At 44.8% G+C, this 18,856-nt stretch overlaps 1 protein-coding gene across 5 annotated transcripts in view; it reads right to left on the bottom strand.

The window, feature by feature from the left end:
- The window catches only part of ADGRG2 (adhesion G protein-coupled receptor G2), an 81,264-nt gene that overhangs the window by 17,195 nt on the left and 45,213 nt on the right, over positions 1 to 18,856 (bottom strand). For 4 of the 5 annotated variants that reach the window (XM_045290702.1, XM_045290703.1, XM_045290704.1 and 1 more), the window contains 11 exons: positions 17,990 to 18,029; positions 17,492 to 17,529; positions 15,919 to 16,013; positions 15,014 to 15,080; positions 8,954 to 9,330; positions 5,153 to 5,324; positions 4,515 to 4,671; positions 2,924 to 3,067; positions 1,924 to 2,046; positions 1,108 to 1,153; positions 863 to 966 (listed from right to left, as the gene is read on the bottom strand). In XM_045290702.1, coding sequence (XP_045146637.1) covers positions 863 to 966; positions 1,108 to 1,153; positions 1,924 to 2,046; positions 2,924 to 3,067; positions 4,515 to 4,671; positions 5,153 to 5,324; positions 8,954 to 9,330; positions 15,014 to 15,080; positions 15,919 to 16,013; positions 17,492 to 17,529; positions 17,990 to 18,029 — 1,363 coding nt within the window. The remainder of the gene's footprint in view (positions 1 to 862; positions 967 to 1,107; positions 1,154 to 1,923; positions 2,047 to 2,923; positions 3,068 to 4,514; positions 4,672 to 5,152; positions 5,325 to 8,953; positions 9,331 to 15,013; positions 15,081 to 15,918; positions 16,014 to 17,491; positions 17,530 to 17,989; positions 18,030 to 18,856) is intronic. The other variant, XM_045290705.1, reaches the window with a different exon arrangement.

Below are 18,856 nucleotides of genomic sequence, written 5' to 3'. Positions count from 1 at the left end.
AAGACTCGAATTTCACTCCTGGCTCTTCAATGTCTTAGCTCTATGTGGATAATTACTTTAACAAATGAGTCTTCTGCCTTCACCAAAATGCTAATCACAACCTCCCACTCTACCTATCTTTTAGGACTCCTGAGAAGGTGAAATAAGAGTGTTTGGCTAAATGTTTTGTGAATTTTAAAGGGCACCGAAAACTAAAGAACTGTTATTGCCTCTTTTAGTCTGAGTTTAAGAGCCCTCCTGATTGAAAGAGAACAACTGAAAGAGAAAAATAACATGTAAACAACAACACTTGTATTCCATGTACAAACATTTTCCTTTCCTATTTGTGTATTAGAAGAAGAATTTCATTGGCTGCATTGTCACAAGATCATGGTCTCGGCTGACATGTCAAAATCACTCATCATATGGAACATCGTGGTATATGATGTCTTGTTACCCCTCAGACAAAGAATCGAAGGCCACTTTTCCCATTTTAGCTGCTGAGTTCACCCCTGATTTACGGCAATCCCATGCACAACGATTGGACCATTGTGATCCATGGGCTTTTCTCCTTTCTTTCTTTAATTATCAAGAAATCAGTTTATTGGGGCTCATACAGCTCGTATAACAAATCATACATCAATTGTATCAAACACATTTGTACATATAGTGCCATCATCAGTTTTAAAAGAGCCATGGGATTTTTTTTCACGGGCTGATTTTTAGAAGTCATTCGCCAGCCCTTTCTAGCAACACACCAGCTGTCACTGGCAGACAGGTGGTGAATGCACATAAGGTACCTGGATGGGGAATTGAACTCGGGTCACTCACATGGAAAGTGAGAATTCTACCACTGCACCACCCCTACCCTCTGGTACCCTACCAATAGGACGCCAAAGCTTGTAAGGTGGTTGCAGGTACAGATGGTTTCGTTCAGGGTCTTCACTTGGACAGAGCAGCCATTGGGTGACCAGCCTCCTTTGCCACCTGTTGGCATCAAAAAGAATATCTGTCCTGTCAACAAGGCCAGGGTGCCAATGAGCCTCTCCACCCACCTTCCCACCAACTCCCTCTTGCTTCTTCCCTTTGCCCACTCAAGACTTCGAAAAGGGCGTGACCGGAACCTACCATTTCGGCTCACGTCCCAGAATACACAGATCACTGGCAAATCTTTCTGCAATAGAAATATAAATGAGCAGCAATTAATTTACTGGGCTGAAAATAGGAAACCAGGATCGTTTTAGTTCAGCGTATTATGCTTGGTTTTGGAAGCACACTTCCTATTTTATATGAGAACATATCTTCTACCCCAAAGCAAGTGAGCCCTACACAGGTCAGTTCTTTTTAAACTCCCCAAAGGGCATCAGAAGCACCTGGGTCCTTGTTAAAATGCAGGTTCAGACTCACTAGGTTTGGGGTGGGGCCTACCACTCAGCATTTGTAACAAGCTCTCGGGGATGCAGATGCTGCTGGTCCAGGGATCGCACTTTGCGAAGCGAGATCATCAATGCTTCTCGGTGTGAACTGAGCTGAGTGATGTCTTCTCATTGGAGAGGAGAATCAGAGCTGCTACTGCACACACTGAATTCAGCAGTGGATGAGAGTGTGCACCCGCACCGTCTCTTCTTGGAAAGGAGGTGGCCAGTTACGGTTGTGGTTTGCTGCCATCAAGTTGGCCCCTAACTCATGGTGGCTCTTCGCTTTACAGCACACAAGGCAGTCCAGCTCTGTGCCAACCTCGGGTGGGTTGTAGATGGGCTTTCAATGACTGATTTTCAGAAGTAGATTTCCACACCTGTCTTCCTAGTCCATTTTAGCCTGGAAGCTCAGCTGAAACTTGTGCAGCTTCCTAGCAACAAGCAAACCTGCATTGGCAGACACTTGGCTAGCCTCAAACTGAGTCTACGGCATGGAAGGGGAGAGTTCGAACCAGCCTCTGCTCACCTTATTCGGGGTGATGTGCTTTAATGCAACGGTCACGTTCCTTGTCAAGTTTGTGACAGTCAGGTTAGCAACACTTGAGGATATGATGTGGCTGATCAGAGAGAGGTTCTGAAGGTCAGGGTCCTAGAACGCCAAAGAAGCAACAAGATGGCAAGGGGAAATGAGATCCCATCAAAGAAGTTTAGACTTTGAAAATACTCCCGAGGGCCTAGGAGTCTACATTCTCTCCTTGACCTCCTCGGTGAGAAATGGAAGGTCAGGCCTCTCTCCGGATCTCCCACAATTAGAAGCACACCTCATTTCACTGAAGCACCCCGATCCACTGCTTTGGAGTCAATTCCGACTCATAGAGACCCCGGAGGACAGAGCAGAACTGCCCCCACAGGGTTTACAAGGCTGTTACAGAAGCAGGCTGCCTCATTTTCTCCCTGAGAGCCATTGGGTGAGTTTGAGCCACTAACTTTGCAGTGAGCAGCTGAGTGCTTAACTGCCGTGCCACAAGGCCCCCCTCATGTCACTGTACAATGCTCCGAATACTGAATCTGACTGCACAGACAGATACACTGGGACCCTTGTGAATGTATAATGGGGACCAAACATTCAACCAGTGAAGCTGAGGGCTCCCGAGCTAGGAACTGAGCCTCTCTTGGGCCTCCATTTCCCCACCTGTAAAGTTGGGCTAATAATTGTTCCACTCTCCCGGGGTTGCTGGGAGGATTCCGGGAGTGGATGACTAGGAGTGTTTCCCATTGCATTTGGCACTTGATCGTGGTTTGTACATGTCAAGAATGGGACCACAGCCTCCTCCCCCAAAGGCCCAGTGTTTAAAAATAAATTGCAATTCTGAAGCAACTTGTTGGGCTGAAGAATAATGGATGATTCAAAGAAACACCCCACCCCCAGTACATCAATGAAACATCCTCCTCACCCCCAACACACACACACACACACACACACACACACACACACACACACACACGACAGCAGCGGCCCGCTTTACCTGAAATAGGGCAGGCGTTTTGAAGAAGTTGAACTGAACTCTGGAAGCCAGCGCCACATCATCCTGTGGCAAATTGCACAGCAGCGAGGAGGGGAGAGAGATCATGCCAACGCTGCTCTCAGGATGCGGCCTTTCCAGAGAAACCTGGCAACCAAGTGAACTGGTAAGAGATCTCTTGGGAGCTGGCATAATGGAAAGATAGAAAATGCAACCATTCCTGCGCTCGTGAGCACACAGCACCCTGTAAGGGTATTTGGTCTGTGGGGGCCTCCTGGTAAAGTGGGTTCTACGGCAGTTGCAGCAATGAAAGAAAACAACAGCTGGAGGTAGACTACAGTGTAACACCATATCTTTTCATCTTAATAGGATCGAACTATTATATAAATTATATCCCAATAAAACTATTAAGGAGAACAGAAAACAACCACTCAACCGTTGCCACTGAGTGGACTCCAGCTCCCGGAGAGCTCATGTGTAAAGCTTTGCTTCAGGGGGGTTTCCGTGTCAGATTTCCTCAGCAATAGCTTGCCAAGTCTTTGTCCCAGGAACCGCCTTGAACTCCTCAATTAGAATGGAAATGAGGCCTCCAGGCAGGACAGAAAGTATTCTAAGGTTATACAAAAACCATCAAAAAGGGTAGGATCATTGTAGACCCCTGAGGAGAGCACTGCAGCAGACACACCAAGTTGGTGACCCGTGTAGGGTAAAGTCTTCATAGACTCACATGCACTAAACCTGTAAGGGAAGACTATAAGCCTGTAAGAAGCAAGACTTGTGGTTTTACTTGGCCATTTCCAGCCACCAGGCTCTCTGGATAGAAAATGCTAGAAGCAAGATGGCTCTTCCGCACCAGCATACGCTGTGTACTAGCTACATGTTATTGTTGCTGTCGCTCGGTGCTGGCGCATTCATTTCTGACTCGTGGTGACCCCTATGACAACGTACAATGGATGGATCCCACAGGATTTTCTAGGTTGTCATCTTTCTAAGAACAAGTCACCTGGTCTTGCTCTCACCAACCTTTCAGTTGGCAGCCAAGTGCTGAACCCTTTGTCCCACCAAGATTCCCTAGAGCAGCCACCACACTTGTTGAACTATTCAAATGGGTTGATAGGTAGCCGATGTCCATTTTTCCAGTTGTATAGGATTCCACCTCCCCATGAACACCACTCCCAAACTTCCATAACCCAGCTGCTGAAGCATTAGCACTGGCCACAAAAAGGATCATCTAGAATTATAGGCTCCCAAACTTATTTGGCCTGTCCACCCCCCTTTTCAGGAAAAAAAATTTCTCAGTGCCCTCCTGGCAATTAAGTTTTGTATGAGGATCAAGTGTAGGTATTGTTTTGCAATTCCTCCCTGCTGGGTCGTTCCAGCAATTCCCACCAGGGGGCGCGGTCGTCCACTTTTGGGAAACACTCGTCTAGCTCAAGCTCCCTCTCTTCGGAGTCTGCAGTGCTTCCTCGTTCCAGATGTTTCATATTTTCAATAGCACTCCAAACTCGAAGCAGCAATTGACTCGATCATGAAGTGCAACCGAGATGACAATTACCCAGGAGAAGCGAGTCCTCCACAATAAATTACAGGGTACCTGAATATTTTCAGCGTCTTCTGCTGCAAAGGTAGTTGCGTTGAAATTACTGGCATTCACGTTCATCACGGCCAGAGCCAAAGAAGGGGAGGTGAAACTTATGGTCTTGCTTGAAAAATTCAGTTGTAAGCCAATGTCAGCCACCACTTTCAGCAATCTGTCAAGATAGGGGCAGTTCCCTCAGCGCTCCCCCTCTTCCCTGCCCCCCTGAGCTAGGCAGAACAGAGAGCAGGAACTTGAGAAGCCATGGGGCACCAAGCACTTGGGAGAAAAGCTGTTGTTAGCTGCCATCAATTTGGTTCCCAGACATGACAACCCCATACACAATAGAATAAAATTCTGTCCCGCCCTGTACCATCTCCAGGATCGGTTGTAACTTGGAGTCTTGGTTTTTATTGACTGTGAATCATCATAACAACATGCAATACTCCCCTGGTAGATGGGTGGTAGCTGCGCATGAGCTGCCGAAGCTAGGAATCAAACTCAAGTCTCTTGCACGGAAGACAAAAATGCCACTACCCACCGAACCACCCTGCCTTTCTTTGGAGGAAATGACTGGGCTGTCGGGAATCCTGCAAGAAGCCCCTATATCATTAACAGGCCTCCTCCCATCTCCCCACCAGGTTACCAAGCCATACCTTTGAGCCAGAGGGGCCAGCAAGGCCTGTGGGGAGTGAAGGAGGTTGCTGACTTGGGTGACCATTTCTCCCGCGAGGTTAGGTGCCAAGCTGCCGAAGGACAAAATCTTCTCCATCTGGCACACCTGTTTCTCAAGTTCTGTGGCCTGGAAGTTGCTGATGGTGAGAATGTCTATAACAAAGAGCCCAATCACATTCGGAGCACAGAAAGGAAATGCCACTAATCAAAGTAAACATACATCGACGATCCAACTCATTTCTAGGTATTTGCCAGAGAGAAATTAAAAAAATAATAACTAAAGCTGAAGGTTTCCTTGTGAATGCTTATATCTCACCGCCATCCGGTTGATTCAGACTCATAGGGACCCTATAGGTCAGGGTAGAATTACTCTTGTGGGTTTCCAAGACGGTAAGGGAAGCAAAAAGCCTCTTTCTCCCTTGGAGCGGCTGGTGATCTCGAACTGTATTCTAGGTTAGCAGCCCAATGGGTAACCCCTAAACCAGTAGAGCTCCTACAGGGAGGGCATTTTCTTTTCCTAAGGAGCCCTGGTGGTGCTTTGGGTTAGGTGTTGGGTTACTAACTGAAAGGTCAGTGGTTCAAACCCAGGAGCCACTGGGAGGGGAGAATGATCAGACTGTCTGCTCTGGTAAAGATTTAGTCTCAGAAACCTTGTATAGGGGTGACTATGAACTGGAATCTACTCGATGGCAATGGGTAGGGTTGGGTTGGGTCGCTTTGATAGCCCCAAACTGGACACAGCACCCATATCCATTAAATCAGTGGTTCTCAAACTTCCTAATGTCGCGACCCTTTCATACAGTTCCTTATGTTGTGCTGACCCCCCAAAATAAAATTATTTTTGTTGCTACTTCATAACTATCATTTTGCTACTGTTAGGAACTGGGTGACCCCTGTGAAAGGGTCATTCAACCCCCAAAGTGGTCGGGACCCACAGGTTGAGAACCACTTCATTAAATGGAGAACAGATAAATAAACTGGGGTACATCCATACAAAGCACTATTATTCAGCTATGAAAGTGAGTTTATTCCTGATACAGTAGACAACGTGGGTGAAGCACCGAATCACCTATGCATTACTTGAAGTGGAGAAAGCGAGGCTCAAAGAACAGAGGGATACAAGGAAGTTTTGGGAGTAGTGGCGTGTTATCTAGCTTGATTGTGATGATGGCTAGTCACATGATTGTGTTTCTCCAGCCTCCTTGACCCATGCCAAGGATGAATTTGTTATATGTAAATTGTACTTAAATAAACTTGACCCTCTCCCTTTCTCTCTCTCTCCTCATATATGGATATCATTTGCCACTTACTACTCTCTTCGGCTTCGATTAGAGAAAAATGAAACCAAGTGGGAGTGTAGGGCTTGAGCATCACTGATTTTCACAGCTGAAAGTGGTGCGTGACGGCGCCTGAGAAACCACCAACACCATTGCTGTCAAGGGCTCCCAACCCTGGTTTTCATGTGGGCATTTGAACATGAAGGGGGCTTCAAAATCTGTGGACGATGGAATTAAAATGAAAAAAAGGTTTTGAACTTTTGGAATCCTTCTTGGACATCTACTGGAATCCTGTGTACAGGATTTAATGTGGGCCACTAGGTGCTTTTTTTTTTTAACATTTTATTAGGGGCTCATACAACTGTTATCCCAATCCATACACACATCAATTGTGTAAAGCGCATTTGTACATCGTTTATCAAAACATTTTATCTCCATTTAAACCCCCGACATTAGGTCCTCATTTTTCCCCTCCCTCCCCCCTCCCCCCTCCCGCATGAGCCCTTGATAGTTTATAAATGGGTATTTTGTCATATCTTGCCCTGTCCGACGTCTCCCTTCATCCACTTTTTGGTTGTCTGTCCCCCAGGGAGGAGGTCACACACAGTTCCATGCAATCGGTTCCCTCTTTCCTACCCATTCTCCCTTTACCCTCCCTGTTTTGCCACTCACACCACTGGTCCTATAGGGCTCATCCGTCCTGGATTCCCTGTATTTTCAGTTCCTATCTGTACCAGTGTACCTCCTCTGGTCTAACCAGTCTTGCAAGATAGAATTCGAGTCATGGTAGTGGGAGCGGGGAGGAAACCTTTAGGAACTAGAGGAAGGTTGTATTTCTCATCAACTAGGTGCTTTTTTAGGGACAAAAGAAATCATCCAACAAGCAGCTCGTGAGAATTCACCGAAAGTCTGATTTTAATAGTGCTTCTGTTTGGGGAACAATACTGGAAATATGTCTTTTCCAAAGGCAACAGAAGTCCCTTAATTCCATCATTTTAACATTGTACTCGCATATTTCCTTCTATCCTTATCCATGCATGTTCACAGTTAACAACAGAGTGGGAGAGCTAGTTGTTCTTGTGTAATTACTCCCACAGTTGTGCAATGGCCAATGGAGGTTGAGGGGTAGTATCTCACTTAATCATGACTCCTTGCAAAACCATTACATTTGATTTACTTTTTAGCTACCAAGTAACACCACAATGCACATCTTTTTTTTATGTGTATGTCAGCTGGCATCTGTTGCCTCACTGGCTGAAACTAAAGTCCCAGGTGCAGGAGGTCACGTGGATAATTTTTTTGTGTAGCATGTTAGCTTGACTGTCAGGCAATAGCTTGGGGCAAGGTGGGCATCTTAAGTCCACGATCACACTTTAATTCTCCTTTCTTCTTCATCTGCTATTGAACCTTCACTGAACCAATGTTCGCATGAATTCACAATTTGGCTTTAAAATGCCCACATTTCTACAACAAAATGACTTAAGAGAAAGCTGGGCAAATCCAGAGTCATTTGGCAGAAGCTCCAAAGCTCCTGGGGGTGTTGGCACCATGGGAGATGAGGCCCATCGTTGACTTTGCCTCCCACCTTCCCAATGTCAGTAGTGGAATTGCTTCTCATTCTCAGAATTGAAACTCCAGAGAATACACAGAGAATTATTTGCCTCACTCTCTCGGCCCTTTATCTCTTTCCCATGAAGCCTGCTTTGTGAAAATGTCACTTTCGTGGCTAAGCCTTGTCACATACACCATCTTTCTCAATCGAGTGCACTTCGTGAAATTATTTCAGCCATGAAACAGAGCAGGCTGAATCTGAGGAGTTAAATGGCTCATCTGAGATCACATCGTTTGGGAGGGTGAATGCAGATCCAAACCCAGGGCTTCTGGAAATTTCTCCCCTCCTCAGTCCCACCGCTGCCACTCAATGACTGGCTGATCTTCAAGAAAATCATTTTTTTCACCTTTGGGCCTTCTGGCTAAGTGGAACTCCTCTGTTTAATAGTTCGAAGTGTTCGGATTGTTAAAAAGGGACTCAACACTCTTTTGTAGGAGAACTCACTCACCGCCATCAAGTCGATTCTGATTCAGAGTAACCCTATGGGACAGTGTAGAACTACTCCGTTGGGTTTCTTTACAGGAGCCAACTGTGTCATCTTTCTCTTGGGGGTGGCTGGTGGGTTTGAACTGCTCACCTTGCGGTTAGCAGGGCAATGCTTAACCCACTGCGGCACCCAGGTTCCTTTGTAGGAAACAGGAACCCAGAAAGTATCCATCTCAATAAAATGAGATCTATACTTGCCTCTAAGAGCTATTGCTCCACTGTCTAGGTCAAACTGTTTGAACTTAGTCGTCTCTATCTCCTATGAATTTCTCAAGGAAAGCTCTCAAAGTCAAGGAATGCTCAACTTAGATCCAGATACCTTGGTTTGGCAGGCTGGTGGCTGCATCTCAGTAGCCACAATGACAACAAACGGGGCGTGGAGGTGGGGCATGGCTTCTCATACGCACCTGTCTTAAAGGCTGAGCTGGTTGTGATATCATTCTGAGGAGCAGCTGTGGTCGCAGCAGCAAGTGAGGATCTCACAGGCTGAGGAGTGGAAGGAAGGCTGGGCTGGGTTTTCGAGGAGGAGATGGCGTCAGTGTGGGGTCTCATGGCATTAGTAGAAATGGGAGCTATTGTCGCTGAGGGCTGATGAGAGAGAAGGTGAATTTCTCTGGTGGGCAAAGGGGCGTTCTGGGGCATGGCTGGATGATCTAAAGGCTGAGCAAAAGACAAGGCATGGGCCACCTGGGAGAGAATTGTGGTCTGAGGAGCAACTGGGAGAGGTTTGCTGGCCGAAGAAAACGGAGGGCCATCCACACACAGGATGGGCTCCTGCAGATCACTGAAAGAGAAGCAGAGAGGCAGGAGTCACTAGTGAGCTGCGGAGAGACTTCCTCTTCCTCTGGCGGTCATCTGACTCACCCACGGTGATGTGGCATCCTTGGGAACCTGCTCCTCTCAGCCCCCGCCATCCCATGCCATCCGGGCACCTCTATGGCCCCTCCACTTCCACCGCCTGCTCTCTGGAAGAGGACTCAGTCAGACGGTGGGTAGCTTTATGAATTCTGGAGTTCGGCTGCACAAGCTCACACTGCTGTTCTGAGGCTTATCACTTAACATTTGAGATTCAAACATTTGAGATTTCCCTGTGCTCCTGGGGCATGGTGGCGGCGGCGATAGCGTTTTTAAAGACATTGTGAGCCAACAGGTTTCCATATATGAGAAATCTGCCTTCATCAGTTTTATACACCTACTTCTCACCACCTAATGGTCTGACATTTCACCTTTACAATAATAGAAAATCTACTTCCCAGCTACTCTGGGCATTGAAAACCAACACCACCGAAGTGCAAGGTAAGAAGAACGCTGGCTAGGATGTTCAAAGTTATGTGGCAAGATGGCTGGGTCAGAATCTCAGTTGTTTGCCAGCTGTGTGATGATGTGATCCACCCCACCCCCAGTTACATGATGATGTAATTCAGCAGCTTTGTGATGATGCAGTCATCCCAGGTACTATGATCTGCTGTGGTCATCCTCTGTTTTCACATATGTCGATTTTCACGTAATGACCTATCTTTGCAACCTACCCACGAGGACACATGAGGACTGGATGGATTGTGCTAGCCCAGCATAGTATTTACCAGGCAGATGGTAAGTGACAAGGATCTGTTTGTTCATTGAGAAACCAAATCAAGCTGGGGTCAAAGGGAGGCTAAGCCAGCATCTCTTTTTAAGAACGTGACTCATCTCAGGCTCTTCAACTTCATATTCCTTCCTCCAATCACTCACAAAGAAGAAAGGAATATGTTCCAAAGTCTTTATCTAAACACAGGCTCTTGGATGGCTGTGCCCTCAATGTTGCTTCAGGCCAGTGGTACCCAACCCTGGCTATGTTCGAGAATTATCCAGAGGAACTTTTCAAAAATAAAAAACAGACACAAAGGAAATCAGTAATGGTTTAAGGCTGGGGGTTCCAGGCGCAGGGAGGATGGAGGAGTGATGGCTGAAGGGGATGACTCTCTTCTCGAGGTGATGAAAATGGCCGGAAATGGCCTGTGCGGATGGTGAATACGCTCAAACCGCTCACTTGCATACTGTAAAGGAGCGGATTTTATGCTGCGTGAATATAGCTCAAGAAAGCCGTCTTCAGAACAAAATCAAACTATGTGAACCACAAGGACAACAGCTATTCCAAAGACCAGACTGCTCTGATGAAGGCCCTCCATCCACAGTTGAGAGATAGAAGGAAAGAGGTCGCTAAATGGAGTGCATTGGTGAGTTGACTATAGAAGGTCAAAGGCAGAAGCCGGACTTGAACCGTTAGAACTGGTCAGCAGATTCCCCCTAGGATACATGCTAGACCTGATTCCGTTTCCAAAATCTTATGTATTGGGGGGTTGTATTGTTTTGTATGGTTTTTGATTGTACATATGGGGGGGTGGTACCTCAGGAGTGTTGTGTCATTCGGGGTCAGTCACCCTCTTGAAGTTGCAGCATATGGTTTTTCATGTTGGGGGGTATGAAAACCAGGACTGATGAACCTATCGAGTCAGCAAGTGGAATAAGGGTTTTGGCGGGAGGGGGACACGGAGGTGGTGGACAGGGTAAAGGGGTGATGATGCCAAGCAGACCATATAGAAAAAGAATGTTTGGAAACTGACACTGTCGCAAATGTACAATTCTGCTGGATGTGACTGAACAATGGAATGATTCGATATAGGTATTAATCCCAATTTTAAAAAAAGGCAGGGGGCGGGGCGCAGGGAACTTAAGCCAATGGGAATAAAGCCACTAGGGCAGAAATCACAGGAATGTTGACTCAGTGAGGAATGTACCAACATTACATTCATCGTGATCATTATTTCTGGAAACGTTTGGATGGCGTTGGCTTTGCTGTGTATCTATTCACCGAGGATAAGGTAAAATATCCTTATGTCTGAAATTTCAGACTGGGGTAGCCTACTCCTCAGCTTCTGATTCAGTTGGCCTCGGGGTGGAGATGGCATTCCTAGGTCTTTTCTAAACTCTCCAGTGCTTTTCATGGCACCAAAAGTTGGAAGCGATTCATCTACTATCTGGTACAAGAGCTGCTCGTCTTGGGGAAGGGGGGGTAACTAGAAGGGGCAACATATGGTTCCCTAGAAGAGACTTGGATGGATCTCGTTCCAGATGATGACTTAGTATACCAACGGCCTTCCCCTCCAAGCCCACAGAATCGTGGGGTGTCGGCATCAGCATTTTCTTCCTTCCTGAAGCACAGTTCACAGATACACACACATCTGAAAGCACACTGGCCTTCCATTGGGAGCCCAATACATGTCAATCTGTGTCTGCCTCTGTGTAATTCCCACCCAGATCTCATCTGGGAGCATTTCCAGTACCCCAGAGGCCACTTTGACACACCAGTATTTTTTCAAATGTGCCCGAGCTGGTTCTAGTGTACAGTCAGTATTAAGAGCCAGTGTAGCAAAAAGACCCCGAGGGAAAAGGAGCGGGGAGCTATGCCTGTTTGGGATGATGAAAAAAATGTCCAAACTGTGATTGTGCAACATGGTGAATGTAATTACTACCACGAAATTGTATACTTAAAAATGGTGAGAATGGCAAGTGTTCTTATTTCACCACATTTTTGAAAAAGGCCCTGATCATCTGATTCTAGTCCAATGGTGCTCCATGGTTGGTTGGCTGCACATTGGAGTCACCTGGAGTTTTAAGAAATCCCAGTGCCCAGTGGATGGCATCTAGGAGAAGCAAGTGAGCAGACACCAGAGGTGACTGGGGCGGGGGTGGGGGTGGACTTCATGGTCTCCGGGGAGAAAGGGGGAGTGGCTGCTTCAGAGGCACTTTGCTTCTGTGCAGGGTGACAAATACTTTGGGAAGCAGGAATGACAGTGGCTGCCCAACAAAGTGAGCACAATTTGTGCTAGAGCTCTATACACCGTAAAGGGGTGAAATGGCCTGTGTTTTGCTAGATAAATATATATTTTACCACAAGCAAAACCAAGCTTGCACTCTACATCAATGACAACAGACTTAGAGGCTGGGTCCTAGGGTGTCTATGCATTTGAAATTCCCCGGATGATCCCAAAAGTGCAGTCTCTCACCCCTCTGGTCTAGACCAGGGGACGGCATATTTTGCAGATGGAAGAGCCAATTCAGTCCCTCACAACAATTTAAAGATTATTTGAGAGCCATAACTATATATTTTTTTTACAAACAAATGGATTCACCATTTTGTGAACAATATCCTTAAATAGTTTCTAGTTTGACTTCAGCGCTACGTGTACAGACTGAAAGAGCCGCGTATGGCCCGAGAGCTGCAGTTTGCTGACCCCTCCCATAGAGAGTTGGGCCTTCAAATGGATTGATTGCTACGAGTTGAAAATGGACTTCACAGCACCTAACAATAGTGCCCAAACTCGTTGCCATTGGGTTGATTCTGACTCATTGGGACTCTAGAGAACAAAACGGAACTATCCCTCTGAGTTCCTGAGGCGGGACATCTTGATGGGAGCAGAAAGCCTCATCTTTCACCCTCCAAGAGGTTGGTGGATTTGAACTGCTGACCTTGTGGTTAGCAACCTGTTGCTTAGCTAACTATGCCACCAGGGCTCCTCTGAAAGCAATTCCTCCAGGCTTAGTGTTTTAATACATCCAGGAAACATGGCCCACACAGGGTAGACAGACTAAACTTAGCTTTCAAGATTCAAATTTGCAAAGCCTATCCCCTCCCTTTTTTTGGAAATACAAATTTCCTCTGATTGTAGATGCATACATAAAATGCTACATGGCTCAAAACAGACAATATTGCCCCTAATGTCTGTAGGCAAGCCAATCATTTTGACCCTTTGTGAATATTCCATTCATTTACTTGCCATTTTTCTATGTACATGTTTGCATGCCTGTGTTCACACCAGTGATAATATAATTTTTGTAGTCATCTGCTATTGGGATCATCCCTCACCCAGCTTCTCTCCATTTCTCAAAAATCCACTGCCATTGAGTCAATTCTGACTCATAGTGACCCTACAGGACAAGGCAGACCTGCCCCTGTGGGTTTCCAAGACAGTAACCCTTTCCAAAAACAAACAAAAACTCACTGCCATTGAGTCAATGCTGACTCATAGTGACCCCTTGTGGGTTTCTGAGACTAACTCTTTATGGGAGTAGGAAGCCTAGTCTCTTCCAAGGAGCTGCTGGTGGTTTTGAACTGCCAATCCTGTGCCCGGAAGCCCAACATGTAACCACTACCCACCAGGGCTCCTCCCCCTGTAGTCCTTTATGGAAACAGAAAGCTTTATCTTTCTCCCTTGGAGCGGTTGGTGGTTTCACACTGCTGACCTTGGGGTTGGCAGGCCAATGAGTAACGTGTAATGCATTACTCCAACACCAGGGCTCCTTATTCCCATTTAGGTGATACTTTTTCGGTAGTGATTCTAGCTATGGTTGTACATTAGAATCACCTGGTTATGGTTGATGGGTGGGGGATGGGGCTGTTAAATGTCTCAATGCCTAGGCCCTACCCCAGACCAATTAAATTAGAATCGCTGATAGGCAGCTGTATTTTCTTAACTCTATATTTTGAACTAACTTTAGACTTAGAAAAACACTGCAAAAAATAGTACAGAAAGTTCCAGTGTAGCCCTCTGTCAGCTTTCTCCAATTTTAATCTCTTAAGTCCAGAACTAGACCCAAATACATATGACAGCTTTATATATGGCAGAGGTGGCATCTCAAATCCCTTGTAACAAATTGATCTTTTAAATAAATGATGCAAAGACTACTGGGTAGACACTTGGGAAAAGAGAAAATTAGATCCACACCTCACACCACACACAAGAATAAACTCCATATGAATTAAGGCTCTAAGTGTAAAAAGTAAAACCAGGCAAGTATTAAACAAGAGAGAGAGAAAGTCTGGTTCTTTATAATTTGGTAGAGGACTAGACTTCCTAACTATGTCTCAAAACTTACCGTCAAGAAAAAGACTGATATATTTTACGACACAAACATCAAGTCAAAAGACAATGGACAAATGGGAAGAAGCATTCAAAACAGACACCACAGGCACAGTGCTTACAACATAAAAGTATGCTTAGAAATTGACCAAAAATACAACAGAAAAGTGAGGAAAAGATATGACAAAAAAGAGATATAAAAATGGCCATCAAATACATGAATAAAGGTTCAAGCAAATTCTTAATAAGAGAACTGTAACTGTAAACAACACCATTTCTTGCCCACCAGATGGGCAAATCTGCACACATATGACAACACTTTCTGTTGGTAAGACTGTGGGGGATCAGATCTGTACAGATCCCAGGTGGCCCCATGTGTGGCCAAGCTGGAGAACCACCGGTCTATGGCACTGGCCCAAAGGGAAACTTTGGACAACAGAAAACTGTGCACTTTCTCTAAAATTGAAAGTTCTTCTTCCTTTCTCCTAAAATTCCACAAATTCTTAGTCAGTAAGGTGATTAAATGTTGCTTTATAAGGAAATGGGGTCCGGATGTTTGCTACATACCACTGTAGTTTTTCTAACTCTTCCGGGGATGAGGGGCAGAGGGTTCTGGTAGAACAACAGCACTGTTCTGGAGGGGACAAAAGAAAAAGAAGAAGTGCAAGGTCAGGAATAAGTCAAGATAGAGACTCAGAGCCATCAAGTGATACACTTCTTACAAAGGCTGCATTTGAAAGACCATTTGTCTAAATGACAGGTGAAGCAGGTTGGGTGTCATTTTATTGACAAGTATACACATGGAGTAAGGGCTCAAAAGTGTTGAATGAATACTTTTTTCCCTTTCATATGCATCCAATACCAATCAATGCTCAGTAACTCCGAAGAGGAATGTAGATGTAAATATATCCTAGTAGCAATCCATTGGACTGTCCAAATAGAATTCTCTCTCACTAGAGTAGCTGTTGCCTTTCCCCCCACCCTCCTTTCATCTTTTCAAGTACAATCCACTTAACCTTTACCCAGGTGTCCCTGGGTGGTGCACATGGTCAATGTGTTCGGTTGTTCACTGAAATTTAGACACGTGAGTTCACCCAGAAGTGCCTCAGAAGAAAGGCCTGATGATCTTACTTTCCAGAAATCAGCCATCGAAAACCCTCCAGAGCACAGTTCTACTCTGACCCACATGGACGGAGTCGCCATCTGTCAGAAGGAACTCAATGGCAAATGGTCTATTGCAAAGTGGAGGGGGTGGGGGTGGGAAAATCACCTTCCAAACCAAAAAGAAAAACGCCAATAACAAACCCATTGCTGTTGAGTCAACTTGGATTTAAGGGGTTGGAAAAATTGCCCAAGGAAAAAAGAGCCCAATCAGAAAACCCTAACAGGCATAAAAATATTAGTTATACTTTCAATGAAAAACATGCTCAAAGCCACGTGTGAATGAACACAGCAATTAAGAGACGACTTACCCATCTGTCGCATCTTTACGCCTTTTAAAGCTATCATGACATCACATACATCCAGAGTCTCATTCAGCTTTATTGTGAATGTGCAGTTTAATGTGCTGGAAAGAGAAATAAGTATATATAAACCAGTGTGCTACTCAATTGGAAACCTGCATATAAGGGGGCTGCAAAAAGTTTCTGGAACCAATTCCAAGATCGTTGAAGTCTGTTTGTCCAGGAACTTATTGAAGTTCCTCTCGTTCAGATATTTGCTTTCTCAAAGCTAGAGTGGGAAAGGGGGATATGGCTGCAGTTCAGTTGCAATATCATCCTGATGACCTGGGAAACTTCCCCCATAGAATGGTCTAAAGTTTGCCAGAAGCCTCCTAAGACATATAGTTATCTACATAGCTATATCTTTATCTGCATATATCTGTATTGGTAACTGTAGGTATATTTATATTTGTATCTGTATGGATAGCTGTATTGGTAGCTGTATTTAGATCTATATCTATAACCATATCTATGTGTATGTATGTGGGTTTATTTATTTATTTCTAGAGAGGTTCCTGCTCACAAAGGTGGTAAACCAGCACCTAGGTTTTACCTCTTCGATGAAAAGGGCAGGAAGGACAGTTGCCTGCAAAGACAAGCATCTTGACAAGCTTGCCTGGTGTCTGTAAACGGTTTGAATTTCCACCCTGGGAGTCCTTTCAAAACCAACCTAACTTATTATCTCAAGGTCTTGAAAGCTTAGAATCCGTCAGTTCAATCTAGATGACCAGAAAATGAGATCAAGTCTCTCCCAGGGACTGAACACATTCTCTGTGTTTCTCCCTCTATGTTGCCTTTGATGTAGGTGAAAAGAAAAATTGATGTTGCAAATAAGGAAAAGAAGGTAATTGACAGGAAGTGCCCATACTGCTAATTAGTGGATCAGGCTTCAATACATACTTTTCATAGAAATTTGCTATTGTTTGTACCAATGAGTAGAGACAGTAATTTTCTAGGCCTTCACGGGGACTGTCCTAGTCCAGGCAATGGGATCATCACCCTTTAAGCCATTGCTTTGTGCAGCCAGCACAGACAATGACCATGGCTTAAAGGGATGATCTGCAGAAGCCAAAATAATTGATGGACAAACTGCATCTCCCCCACATACATTTAAAAATTTTGCTTCTCTTCCTTTCCAATCTTTTCCTCCATCTTCTCCCAAACCCATATTATATCCCAGACAGAGAAGTCTGGGTCTGAGCGAGCCATGCTTCCGCCATATTGATGGCCTTCGAGGCTAAGGACTCAGGTGCTCTTTAGCTTCATTGAACCAGAGGCAAATAGCCAATATAACCCACAATTCGTTGTCTCAGAAAGAAATAGGAGGATGAATGGGAGAGAGTTATAAGTACTTTGGAAAATAGAATCATGTGAATCTAAAATACCATGGAAATATATATACATATTTACATATATAAATGTCCTAATATATATGTATTAGAAGAAAGTTTTTTTAATTTAAAGCTTAGTCAAAACCCTCAATACTTCCTTTTCCAAGGATAGATACAAAATAATATTTATAAAAGCATTCTAAAGGACTGACCTTTGGGCCTCCGCTGTAGCACACACTATAAAATATGTCTGAAATAACAACCCAAAAATACATAAATTAGGTTAACAGTTGGAAATGGCAGGCAAGATCCATGGCTAATCCCTGCATCACAGAATCAAAGAATCCCACAGGCTCCTAGGTATGCAAGCAGAATTTATATGCCCTGCAGAACTTTATCATACAAGTTCTGCTTGGATACCTCCAGTGACAGGGAGCTTAGTATCATACAAGGGAGCTCATTTTCCTGGAACTTGTTTTTAGAAATTTGGGGGCTTACACTGAGGAGAAGCTACCTCACTGTAACGTTCACTCAGTAATGACTCCTAGTTGTGATGTTTGGAGTGATTAAATAAAATGCATCTGTTTCTTTTTTAATATGACAGATTAGGCAGAATTTTAAGACCTAGCTCTCCAGGAAAACCAAACTACATGTTCCCCTACCCTGCTCATCCCAAAGAAACTAGAAGGTAGAAGATGGACTCTGATTACCTCACTTAGGGTTTGCAGGGTTTTGTTGAGTTCTGATCGCCTGTGAAAAGAAAGAGGGTGAGAGATTGACATTAAGGGGACCATGAGAGATGCTAAATTTAAACCATTAGATTTTCAGCAATTAAATTAAGCACATGGTATTTACTGCTTACAATCTTCACTTTGAAGAAACACTAGGTAGAACACGAGATTCCTATGTGGGAAAAATTAATTATCATGCAACAAGTGAAAACTAACCAGGTAGAAGTGGTATCACTTCTAGCTAAGAGCGAGAAAAAAATTATGCTGAAACAACCTAGTTATTCATTAGGTTACTGCAGCCGGAGGCCGCATCCTGGGGCTCAGGACCTGGTGGACAACTGATCTATCTGGCCCTGCTGTTCTGCCCCTCACAACATCCCTTCAGGAATCGTTCTTATGCCTCTTCTCCAACTCGACTCCCACAATACTTGTATTTCATCCATGGGACAGAGCTTTGCATGACATGAGGATGAAAGGAATCTACTGAGAATAATTCACTCTGAAACAGTGGTTCTTAACTCGAGGTTACTCTGTCCCGTGTCTCCCACTCCCCCAACCCCGACCCAGGGAACATTTATGTAGTGGTTCTCAGTTGGGTTTCAATCTGCAAGGTGTACAGTTTGAAACCACCAGCTGTTCTATAATGGCCATGAGTTTGTTTGTTTATTTTGGAGACCTGTTTGGTTCTTTCAGTTGGCATTTAGTGGGTTGATTCTAACAAAAAACAAACAAACAAACTCAGTGTCATCGAGCCAATTCCAATTCATACCAACCCTGTAGGACAGGGTACACCTGCCCCTTTGGGTTTCCAAGACTGTAAGTCTTGACCGGAGTAGAAAGCCTCAT

Source organism: Echinops telfairi, unplaced genomic scaffold, assembly GCF_000313985.2.
Source record: "Echinops telfairi isolate 266 unplaced genomic scaffold, ASM31398v2 ScPeMD7_53;HRSCAF=182, whole genome shotgun sequence".
NCBI lineage: Eukaryota > Metazoa > Chordata > Mammalia > Afrosoricida > Tenrecidae > Echinops > Echinops telfairi.
The sequence above is the reverse complement of the archived record's forward strand: the minus strand, read 5'-3'. Positions and strand labels throughout refer to the sequence as shown.